General features: G+C 33.7%; 1 protein-coding gene across 1 annotated transcript in view; it reads left to right on the top strand.

Moving 5' to 3' along the window:
- The window catches only part of LOC139750197 (integrin alpha-PS4-like), a 154,490-nt gene that overhangs the window by 82,470 nt on the left and 59,278 nt on the right, over nucleotides 1-12,742 (top strand). Inside the window, 1 exon segment of the mRNA XM_071664621.1 lies at nucleotides 5,582-5,755. Within this exon segment, the coding sequence (XP_071520722.1) occupies nucleotides 5,582-5,755 (174 nt within the window).

Below are 12,742 nucleotides of genomic sequence, written 5' to 3'. Positions count from 1 at the left end.
CCCCAGACGCTTCACATGCCTTGATTCAATCCACTGACAGCACGTCAACCCCGGTATACCACATCGCTCCAATTCACTCTATTCCTTGCCCTCCTTTCACCCTCCTGCATATTCAGGCATATTCCTACTGTTGAAGGAATGTATCAGTTGTACTCATCCATCATTTATTAATCTCTTATTTGCCATGCCATATTCACCACATCCCAGTGCAGCACCAAGTATTTGTCTAGAACATTTATGTTAACACCTTTTTCAGAGTACTGTCTTCCTTCTTTTGTAACTTTTACTTTTTCAGTATATACTCTTCACCTTCTTTTACTGATTTCCTCCTGTCTTTCTCATTTTTTATGCTTCTTGAGGTATTGTTCATCCACCCTAATACATTCTTAAGTGGCAACAGCTTCACATATGATAAAGCAAAGCCAACATGCATTAATTTTTTCCCCAATGCAAGAATTAAATACTATCTTGATTTGTTATTGCTAAAAGACATAAGATCATTGGTAATATGCTGTAAACTCCTTGGGATGCGCTGTGTACATCAGTTCAGAATAGTACTAATTGCTACTTTACTCTCACTGATCACTGTAGATGTAAAATGAATGCATATTGTTTCATGATATTGTAAGCTATTTTCTGAGTTAATATGTACTTCCAAACGGTGTATGTGCGTGTATAAGCTAGGCTTCTCATTTGCCCCACTCTATAGCACTCTTAAAGTCATCAGATTAACAGAAACAAGTACATACGACCAAGTACATATATTCCTTCACCTGCCCTCATAATCTAGCCTAACCAAATGAGTTTACAGGGGAAGAGGATCTACCCAGTAAGAAAAGAATGTAAAGGCACCAAGAGGACAAATATTATGAAGTTTAGTCTATCTTGCAGAGGGTCATCTTTCCTAAGGTCCTAGCCTGCCTCTCTCATCCAAGGGCTACACATCTTGGTAATAGGATAGATGGTCTTTGCAATTAGTTGTTAGTGAAATTAGTTAAATTGTTTTAGACTTTTAACCTGACATCTGATCATTAGTTTTTACTTTAACAAAGGAAGGAGCAGAGAAGGGGGCCAAGTGTGGATTTTTCCTCTAAGACTCAGCCCTGTGTTCTTGACTGTACCTCGCTAATGCGGGAAATGGCGAATATGTATGAAAAAAATATATATAAGTAGGTGAATGTTTATATATTTATTATACTTGATCGCCGTTTCCTGCGTTAGGAAGCAGAAAGAACTGTTGAAGAAAGTTGATGCTTGGAGAATTAATGAGACAGGGCTTATGATTCCATTGTCACTAATAGAGAGGCAGATAAAGAACCATGCCAGGTAAAGCAGCAGTACAGGACTCCATACTAGGGTGAATAATACCTTTAGAGATAAGAAAATGATTTTGACACCAATACAACAAGCCCAGCTTTTGGGAAGCATACTTTTTGATGTTGATCTTATGGGGTTCCTAGGACAGAGAGGGGGGGGGATATGGTCATATCCAATATTTATATATTCATTTATTATACTTTGTTGCTGTCTCCCGCATTAGCAAGGTAGCACAAGGAAACAGATGAAAGAATGGCCTGACCCACCGACATGCATAAATGCCCACATGCACATATACATACTTATACATTTCAACATATGCATACATATACTTACACAGACATATACATATATACTATTTATTTATTTATTTTGCATTGTCACTGTCTCCCGCGTTAGCGAGGTAGCGCAAGGAAACAGACGAAAGAATGGCCCAACCCACCCACATACACATGTATATACATACACATCCACACACGCAAATAAACATACCTATACAACTCAATGTATACATATATATACACACACACACATATACATATATACACATGTACATAATTCATACTGTCTGCCTTTATTCATTCCCATTGCCACCTCGCCACACATGGAATAACAACCCCCTCCCCCCTCATGTGAGCGAGGTAGCACAAGGAAAGGACAACAAAGGTCCCATTCGTTCACACTCAGTCTCTAGCTGTCATGTAATAATGCACCGAAACCACAGCTGCCTTACCACATCCAGGCCCCACAGAACTTTCCATGGTTTACCCCAGATACTTCACATGCCCTGGTTCAATCCATTGACAGCGCGTCGACCCCAGTATACCACATCGTTCCAATTCACTCTATTCCTTGCACGCCTTTCACTCTCCTGCATGTTCAGGCCCCGATCACTCAAAATCTTTTTCACTCCATCTTTCCACCTCCTATTAGGTCTCCCACTTCTCCTCGTTCCCTTCACCTCTGACACATATATCCTCTTGGTCAATCTTTCCTCACTCATTCTCTCTATGTGACCAAACCATTTCAAAACACCCTCTTTTGCTCTCTCAGCCAACTCTTTTTATTACCACACATCTCTTACCCTATTATTACTTACTCGATCAAACCACCTCACACCACATATTGTCCTCAAACATCTCATTTCCAGCACATCCACCCTCCTGCGCACAACTCTATCCACAGCCCACACCTCGCAACCATATAACATTGTTGGAACCACTATTCCTTCAAACATACCCATTTTTGCTTTCCGAGATAATGTTCTCGACTTCCACACATTCTTCAAGGCTCCCAGAATTTTCACCCCCTCCCCCACCCTATGATTTGCTTCCGCTTCCATGGTTCCATCCGCTGCCAAATCCACTCCCAGATATCTAAAACACTTTACTTCCTCCAGTTTTTCTCCATTCAAACTTACCTCCCAATTCACTTGACCCTCAACCCTTCTGTACTTAATAACCTTGCTCTTATTCACATTTACTGTCAACTTTCTTCTTTCACACACTTTACCAAGTTCAGTCACCAGCTTCTGCAGTTTCTCACATGAATCAGCCACCGGTGCTGTATCATCAGCAAACAACAACTGACTTACTTCCCAAGCTCTCTCATCCACAACAGACTGCATACTTGCCCCTCTTTCCAAAACTCTGGCATTCACCTCCCTAACAACCCCATCCATAAACAAATTAAACAACCATGGAAACATCACACACCCCTGCCGCAAGCTTACATTCACTGAGAACCTATACATATGTACACATGTACATGTTCATACATGCTGCCTTCATTCATTTCCGCCGCCACCCTGCCACACAGGAAGTGGCACCCCCTTCCCCCCATGTGCGCATGAGATAGCGCTAGGAAAAGACAACAAAGGCCACATTCGTTCACACTCAGTCTCTAGCTGTCATGTGTAATGCATCTTAACCACAGCTCCCTTTCCACATCCAGGCCCCACAAAACTTTCCATGGTTTATCCCAGATGCTTCACATGCCCTGGTTCAATCCATTGACAGCACGTTGACCCCGATATACCCAATATGTATGTATGTGTTATTATAGGGTTGAATTGTTTTCTGAAATTACACCTAGGGAAATGAGATATTGGGAGAAACTGAATTTTAGAGTTACTGAATTTAACCATGGTATTGCTTCCCCATTCAAGATGTTGCACAAGTCTGAAGAGAGAGAGGAAACAGGTTTTGTGCAAGAAAGGAGGAAGGGAGGGAGTGTGGGCTGAAGTGTGTAAAGTGGAATCATCAGCAAAGAGATAATAGGGTTTGTAGTTGAAGAGATAGTAATAGGTGAGAACCCTGATGGGATAAGTAAGGGAAATTGATCTGTCAGTGACTGTTGCAAAGAAGGAGCTAGAGAGGAAGATTTGCATTGAGGAATTGAAAGGAGAAAAACCAAAGGAAAGAAGTTTCAAAGGCAAGACAGGTGCTTTGGAAAGGTTCAGGGGTATGATAGGTTTCACCAAAATCAATTGAGAAGAGGACCAGAGATAAAGTCACATAGTAGAGATCATCTGTAGACCAAATCCAGCAAAACCCATACAGGCAAATAGAAGGAAGTGAATGGGATTTTAAGTGTTTGAGAATATGAGAGCTAAAGATGATTTCAAGGACTTTGGAGATGGAAGTAAAACAGAAGGATGATAGTGGGAAGGGTAAAGGGTTAACATGGTCTCCTTTCTTAGGGATAGGCTGCATAAAGGCTCAAGGCATGCTGCCACGAAGGAAAAATCTGGACTTTTAGATGGAGATGAAGTAGGTGAACAAGGAGATTAGCCATCTGAACCACATGCTTAGTCCACTTGGCATCATAGTGATTATATGTTCTTAATCATTAAGGAGGGAAAAAGAAAGGACCTCAGCTCTGCTGGGACTGTCTTGGATAGAATCTAACCAATCTTTGTAATGTAGTTTGAAATCCCCTGCATAGAGGATTTTAGCTTGTGAATGTGAAGACAGCAGTGCTTCATAGCAGGAAGTCAGATAGTTGAAGAGTTGTATGTAATTGGGGAAGTCATATATTGAGCAGAAAAGCAAAGTTATAGAGAGTAGTGAAATTTGAGCCAGATGACTTCAAAGTTGGGAGACTCAAAATCTATGAGGCAAGCAGTGGGGGTTTTTGTTTTGCATGTAATAAATGTGACTGTGGCATAATTGGCTCTGTGTATTTTTGCCCCATATGATTATATATTTATACAGTTTTGAGAGATAGTTTTACACCTATTGGGTTCCATCTCATGAATCTTCTTTTCTGTAATGCAACTTTCCAAACTTATGCATCTTCAGTTTATTTCGTTCTTCCACAACTCTAACACTGCAAAAGTACTTCTTTACATATTTTCTAACATGTTTCTGATAAAAGTTTATATGACAGCTTTGAGAGTATGGTAATACATAGTGAGGGCAAGTGAGGAAGCTTGCTGTAAAACTTTAGTAAAATTTGCCCATATGATGGTGCTGATTGATGTATTTGGTTTTAGGCTCATAGGCTGTTATGCAGGTGCCTAGAGCTAGAGATTGTTGTGCACTTACCTATCATTAAGTATTGAGTAGGAAACAGCAGTCTTTTATTCATTATAGGAATTTCCTCATTTTTTTTTTATCATTATTACATAGCTCCCAGACCTCTTTTATGGGGTTCCTGGAGCTCCAAGGTTGCACTACGACCATTAGCTGGTAAGGTTGGTGCACTACCACCATTAGCTGGTAAAGGTTGGACTTCTTTGGAGTAAGAAATTCCTTGATGAAATTGTATTCATTTAGTCCTTAGATAGTAATTCAGCCTCACCAAAGGTGACTTTTCAGTATCAGTGCAACCTCACCCAAGGTGACTTTTCACTTATGGTGTGACTTCAGCAAAGATTCTCTTCACAGTGCAACCTTATGCAGATAAAGCCTGGTAACACCATCCCTACATATAATCAAAGAAAGTATAATAATCATAAACGTCAACCAATTTCTGGAAGTTTACCTTGCTGATGCTAAATTCTTCAAGCATGTGGTCATACAGTAAATGCTGATAGTTATGTCATAATTTATTTAGTTTTTTAAGTATTTGAACCCTTTAAATAGCTGTGCAGTGGAACCAGTCATTAGATGTGATTATTCTATATGTCTTGCAGTATATGAATGAATGTCTTAAAAGTTGTTGTGACGGTTTGTCTTATTTGTATAAATTTATATATTGAGAATGTCTCAACATAAATATTTTGAGACATTCTTATGATTTTGCAATTATTCAATTACAGATTTAGCAATTGGCAGTTTTATGTCTGGTCATGCTGTTGTGGTGAAGAGTAGACCTGTAGCATCACTCACTGGTTACATCACTGCCACACCATCAACTATTGCTCTGAAGGACACTGTCCTTCAGCTTGAGACTCGCATAGAATATGCTGGGCATAAAGTTCCAAGGCAAGCCCGTAAGTATGATTTTTATCTGTTACCCTACTCTGTGTTCCAGGGTATTACTTGCAGAATCCTTACAAATAATTTGGTTTTGAGATTAGCACATTGTTATATCAAAACATACAGTCAGTGCATGAAACATAAAGTGAAGATTCTTATTTGTTTATACGGTTAACACAAACATGTCATCTGCTTACTAAATAGATATATAGGTCCTGCAGACAGAAAATAATGTATTAGGATTTTTTTATTTATTGTATTTATATATTTATTATACTTGATCACTGTTTCCTGCATCAGTGAGGGAGCACCAAGAAACAGACGAAGAAAGACCCATCCACTAATAAACACATATATATACATACACACAAATACACATACATATGCATACATATATATATACATAACATATACACACACAGAGGGAACAGAGAAGGGGGCCAAGTGAGGATTTTCTCTCTAAGGCTCATTCCTCTTTTCTTAACACTACCTCACTAATGCGGGAAATGTCAAATATGCAGGAAAAAAAAAATGCGGGAGACAATGACTAAGTATAATACAAGAGAGGAGAAGTGGGAGATCATATTGGAGGTGGAAGGATGGAGTGAAAAAGATTTTGAGTGATCGTGGTCTGAACATGCAGGAGGGTGAAAGGCGTGCAAGGAATAGAGTGAATTGGAACGATGTGGTATACCAGGGTCGACATGTTGTCAATGGATTGAACCAGGACATGTAAAGCATCTGGGATAAACCATGGAAAGTTTTGTGGGGCCTGGATGTGGAAAGAGAGCTGTGGTTTCGGTGCATTACACATGACATCGGCTAGAGACTGAGTGTGAACGAATGTGGCCTTTGTTGTCTTTTCCTAGTGCTACCTCGCACACATGAGGGGGGAGGGAGTTGTTATTTCATGTGTGGCGAGGTGGCGATGGAAATGAATAAAGGCAGACAGTATGAGTGATGTACATTTGTATATATGTATATGTCTGTGTGTGTATATATATGTATCCGTTGAGATGTATAGGTATGTATATTTGCGTGTGTGGACGTGTATGTATATACATGTGTATGTGGGTGGGTTGGGCCATTCTTTCGTCTGTTTCCTTGCGCTACCTCGCTAATGCGGGAGACTGCAACAAAACAAAACAAATAAGATAAAAAAATAAATAGATGTACATGTTGAAATGTATAGGTATGTATATGTGCGTGTGTGGACGTGTATGTATATACATGTGTATGTGGGTGGGTTGGGCTATTCTTTCGTCTGCTTCCTTGTGCTACCTTGCTAATGCGGGAGACAGCGACAAAGTATGATAGATAAATAATATATATATATATATATATATATATATATATATATATATATATATATATATATATATATATATATATATAGTGTTAGAATACAGTTTACTCGTCTTTATGACATTCAATTAAGCTGTTAAATAAAGTCAATTTCAAAATATTTTCTCCTTTGTGTCGTATTTACTGGGTATATATCGGTAACTGAGAGCATGATGATATATTTTCCATGATTATTTCATGTATAGAAGTGTTTCAATATCATATCTTTCAATTTTAAAACAAAAACTTTTTTGAGCTAAAAAATACCCTGAACCTTCAATTTTGTCATTTTTCTCAGAAAAATAGATTTCCTTTAAAAACTCATTATAAGAAGTATTTTCCATTCTCAATACAAATCTGGTGTTAGAATACAGTTTACTCGTCTTTATGACATGCAATTAAGCTGTTAAATAAAGTCAATTTCAAAATATTTTCTGCTCCTTTGCGTCGTATTTACTGGGTATATATCGGTAACTGAGAGCATTATGATGTTTTCCATGATTATTTCAAATATAAAAGTGTTTGCATATCTTATATTTCAAATTTAGAACAAAAAGTTTTTGAGCCAAAAACATACCCTGAACTATTACCTTCAATTTTTGTCATTTTTCTCAGAAAAATAGATTTCCTTTAAAAACTCATTATAAGAAGTATTTTTCATTCTGAATACAAATCTGGTGTTAGAATACAGTTTTCTCGTCTTTATGACATGCAATTAAGCTGTTAGATAAAGTCACTTTCAAAATATTTTCTGCTCCTTTGCGTCGTATTTACTGGGTATATATCGGTAACTGAGAGCATTATGATATATTTTCCATGATTATTTCATGTATAGAAGTGTTTCAATATCATATCTTCCAATTTTAAAACAAAAAGTTTTTTAAGCTAAAAAATACCCTGAACTGTTACCATCAATTTTTCGCATTTTTCTCAGAAAAATTGATTTCCTTTAAAAACTCATTATAAGAAGTATTTTTCATTCTGAATACAAATCTGGTGTTAGAATACAGTTTACTCGTATTTATGACATTCAATTAAGGTGTTAAATGAAGTCAGTTTCAAAATATTATCTGCTCCTTTGTGTCGTATTTACTGGGTATATATCGGTAACAGAGAGCATTATGTTATATTTTCCATGATTGTTTCAAATATAAAATTGTTTGAATATCTTATATTTCAAATTCAAAACAAAAAGTTTTTTGAGCTAAAAAATACCCTGAACTATTAATTTCAATTTTGTCATTTTTCTCTGAAAAATAGATTTCCTTTAAAAACTCATTACAAGAAGTATTTTTCATTCTGAATACAAATCTGGTGTTAGAATACAGTTTACTCGTCTTTATGACATGCAATTAAGCTGTTAAATAAAGTCAATTTCAAAATATTTTCTGCTCCTTTGCTTCGTATTTACTGGGTGTATATCGGTAACAGAGCATTATGATATATTTTCCATGATTATTTCATGTATAGAAGTGTTTCAATATCATATCTTCTAATTTTGAAACAAAAAGTTTTTTAAGCTAAAATATACCCCGAACTATTACCTTCAATTTTTGTCATTTTTCTCAGAAAAATAGATTTCCTTTAAAAACTCATTATAAGAAGTATTTTTCATTTTGAATACAAATCTGGTGTTAGAATACAGTTTACTCGTCTTTATGACATTCAGTTAAGCTGTTAATAAAAGTCAATTTCAAAATATTTTCTGCTCCTTTGCGTCGTAATTACTGGGTATATATGGGTAACTGAGACCATTATGATATATTTTCCATGATTATTTCATGTATAGAAGAGTTTCAATATCATATCTTTCAATTTTATAACAAAAAGTTTTTTAAGCTAAAAAATACCCTCAACTGTTATCTTCAGTTTTTGTCGTTTCTCTCAGAAAAATAGATTTCCTTTAAAAACTCATTATATGAAGTATTTTTCATTCTGAATACAAATCTGGTGTTAGAATACAGTTTACTCGTCTTTATGACATGCAATTAAGCTGTTAAATAAAGTCAATTTCAAAATATTTTCTGCTCCTTTGCGTCGTATTAACTGGGTATAAATCGGTAACTGAGAGGATTATGATATATTTTCCATGATTATTTCAAATATAAAAGTGTTTGCATATCTTACATTTCAAATTTAAAGCAAAAAGTTTTTTGAGCTAAAAAATACCCTGAACTATTACCTTCAATTTTTGTCATTTTTCTCAGAAAAATAGATTTGCTTTAAAAACTCATTATAAGAAGTATTTTTCATTCTGAATACAAATCTGGTGTTAGAATGCAGTTTACTCGTCTTTATGACATTCAATTAAGCTGTTAAATAAAGTCAATTTCAAAATATTTTCCGCTCCTTTGCGTCATATTTACTGGGTATATATCGGTAACTGAGAGCAATATGATATGTTTTCCATGATTATTTCAAATGAAAAAGTCTTTGCATATCTTATATTTCAAATTTAAAAGAAAAAGTTTTTTGAGCCAAAAAAATACCCTGAACTATTACCTTCAATTTTTGTCATTTTTCTCAGAAAAATAGATTTCCTTTAAAAACTCATTATAAGAAGTATTTTTCATTCTGAATACAAATCTGGTGTTAGAATGCAGTTTACTCGTCTTTATGACATTCAATTAAGCTGTTAATAAAGTCAATTTCAAAATATTTTCTGCTCCTTTGCGTTGTATTTACTGGGTATATATCGGTAACTGAGAGCATTATGATATATTTTCCATGATTATTTCATGTATAGAAGTGTTTCAATATCATATCTTCTAATTTTAAAACAAAAAGTTTTTTATGCTAAAATATACCCTGAACTATTACCTTCAATTTTTGTCATTTTTCTCAGCAAAATAGGTTTCCTTTAAAAACTCATTATAAGAAGTATTCTTCATTATGAATGCAAATCAGGTGTTAGAATACAATTTACTCGTCTTTATGACATTCAATTAAGGTGTTAAATGAATTCAATTTGAAAATATTTTCTGTCGTATTTACTGGGTATATATCGGTAACTGAAAGCATTATGATATATTTTCCATGATTATTTCAAATATAAAAGAGTTTGAATATCTTATATTTCAAATTAAAAAAAAAACGTTTTTTGAGCTAAAAAATACCTTTAATTTTCGTCATTTTTCTCAGAAAAAGAGATTTCCTTTAAAAAGTCATTATAAGAAGTATTTTTAATTCTGAATACAAATCTGGTGTTAGAATACAGTTTACTCGTCTTTATGACATTCAATTAAGCTGTTAGATAAAGTCAATTTCAAAATATTTTCTGCTCCTTTGCGGCGTATTTACTGGGTATATATCGGTAACTGAGAGCATTATGATATATTTTCCATGATTATTTCATGTATAGAAGTGTTTCAATATCATATCTTTCAATTTTAAAACAAAAAGTTTTTTAAGCTAAAAAATACACTGAATACACCTTCAATTTTGTCATTTTTCTCAGAAAAATAGATTTCCTTTAAAAACTCATTATAAGAAGTATTTTCCATTCTGGATACAAATCTGGTGTTCGAATAGTGTTTACTCGTCTTTATGACATTCAATTAAGCTGTTAAATAAAGTCAATTTCAAAATATTTTCTGCTCCTTTGCGTCGTATTAACTGGGTATATATCGGTAACTGAGAGCATTATGATATATTTTCCATGATTATTTCAAATATAAAAGTGTTTTCATATCTTATATTTTAAATTTAAAAGAAAAAGTTTTTATGAGCTAAAAAATACTATTTCCCTCAATTTTTGTCATTTTTCTCAGAAAAAAAGATTTCCTTTAAAAACTCATTATAAGTATTTTTCATTCTGAATACAAATCTGGTGTTAGAATACAGTTTACTCGTCTTTATGACATTCAATTAAGCTGTTAAATAAAGTCAATTTCAAAATATTTTCTGCTCCTTTGCGTCGTATTTACTGGGTATATATCGGTAACTGAGAGCATTATGATATGTTTTCCATGATTATTTCAAATATAAAAGTGTTTGCATATCTTATATTTCAAATGTAAAACAAAAAGTTTTTTGAGCCAAAAAAATACCCTGAACTATTTTCAATTTTTGTCATTTTTCTCAGAAAAATAGATTTCCTTTAAAAACTCATTATAATAAGTATTTTTCATTCTGAATACAAATCTGGTGTTAGAATACAGTTTACTCGTCTTTATGACATGCAATTAAGCTGTTAGATAAAGTCAATTTCAAAATATTTTCTGCTCCTTTGCGTCGTATTTACTGGGTATATATCGGTAACTGAGAGCATTATGATATATTTTCCATGATTATTTCATGTATAGAAGTGTTTCAATATCATATCTTCCAATTTTAAAACAAAAAGTTTTTTGAGCTAAAAAATACCCTGAACTATTACCTTCAATTTTGTCATTTTTCTCAGAAAAATAGATTTCCTTTAAAAACTCATTATAAGAAGTATTTTTCATTCTGAATACAAATCTGGTGTTAGAATACAGTTTACTCGTCTTTATGACATGCAATTAAGCTGTTAAATAAAGTCAATTTCAAAATATTTTCTGCTCCTTTGCGTCGTATTTACTGGGTATATATCGGTAACTGAGAGCATTATGATATATTTTCCATGATTATTTCATGTATAGAAGTGTTTCAATATCATATCTTTCAATTTTAAAACAAAAAGTTTTTTAAGCTAAAAAATACCCTGAACTATTACCTTCAATTTTTGTCATTTTTCTCAGAAAAATAGATTTCCTTTAAAAACTCATTATAAGAAGTATTTTTCATTCTGAATACAAATCTGGTGTTAGAATGCAGTTTACTCGTCTTTATGACATTCAATTAAGCTGTTAAATAAAGTCAATTTCAAAATATTTTCTGCTCCTTTGCGTCGTATTTACTGGGTATATATCGGTAACTGAGAGCATTATGATATATTTTCCATGATTATTTCAAATATAAAGTGTTTCAATATCTTATATTTCAATTTAAAACAAAAAGTTTTTAGAGCTAAAAAATACCCTGAACTATTACCTTCAATTTTTGTCATTTTTCTCAGAAAAATAGATTTCCTTTAAAAACTCATTATAAGAAGTATTTTTCATTCTGAATACAAATCTGGTGTTAGAATACAGTTTACTCGTCTTTATGACATTCAATTAAGCTGTTAAATAAAGTCAATTTCAAAATATTTTCTGCTCCTTTGCGTCGTATTTACTGGGTATATATCGGTAACTGAGAGCATTATGATATATTTTCCATGATTATTTCATGTATAGAAGTGTTTCAATATCATATCTTCAATTTTAAAACAAAAAGTTTTTTAAGCTAAAAAATACCCTGAACTATTACCTTCAATTTTTGTCATTTTTCTCAGAAAAATAGATTTCCTTTAAAAACTCATTATAAGAAGTATTTTTCATTCTGAATACAAATCTGGTGTTAGAATACAGTTTACTCGTCTTTATGACATGCAATTAAGCTGTTAAATAAAGTCAATTTCAAAATATTTTCTGCTCCTTTGCGTCGTATTTACTGGGTATATATCGGTAACTGAGAGCATTATGATATATTTTCCATGATTATTTCAAATATAAAAGTGTTTGCATATCTTATATTTCAAATTTAAAACAAAAAGTTTTTTGAGCGAAAAATATACCTGAACTATTACCTTCAAT

The sequence above is a fragment of the Panulirus ornatus genome, chromosome 9, assembly GCF_036320965.1.
Source record: "Panulirus ornatus isolate Po-2019 chromosome 9, ASM3632096v1, whole genome shotgun sequence".
NCBI classification, from domain to species: Eukaryota; Metazoa; Arthropoda; class Malacostraca; order Decapoda; family Palinuridae; genus Panulirus; species Panulirus ornatus.
The sequence above is the reverse complement of the archived record's forward strand: the minus strand, read 5'-3'. Positions and strand labels throughout refer to the sequence as shown.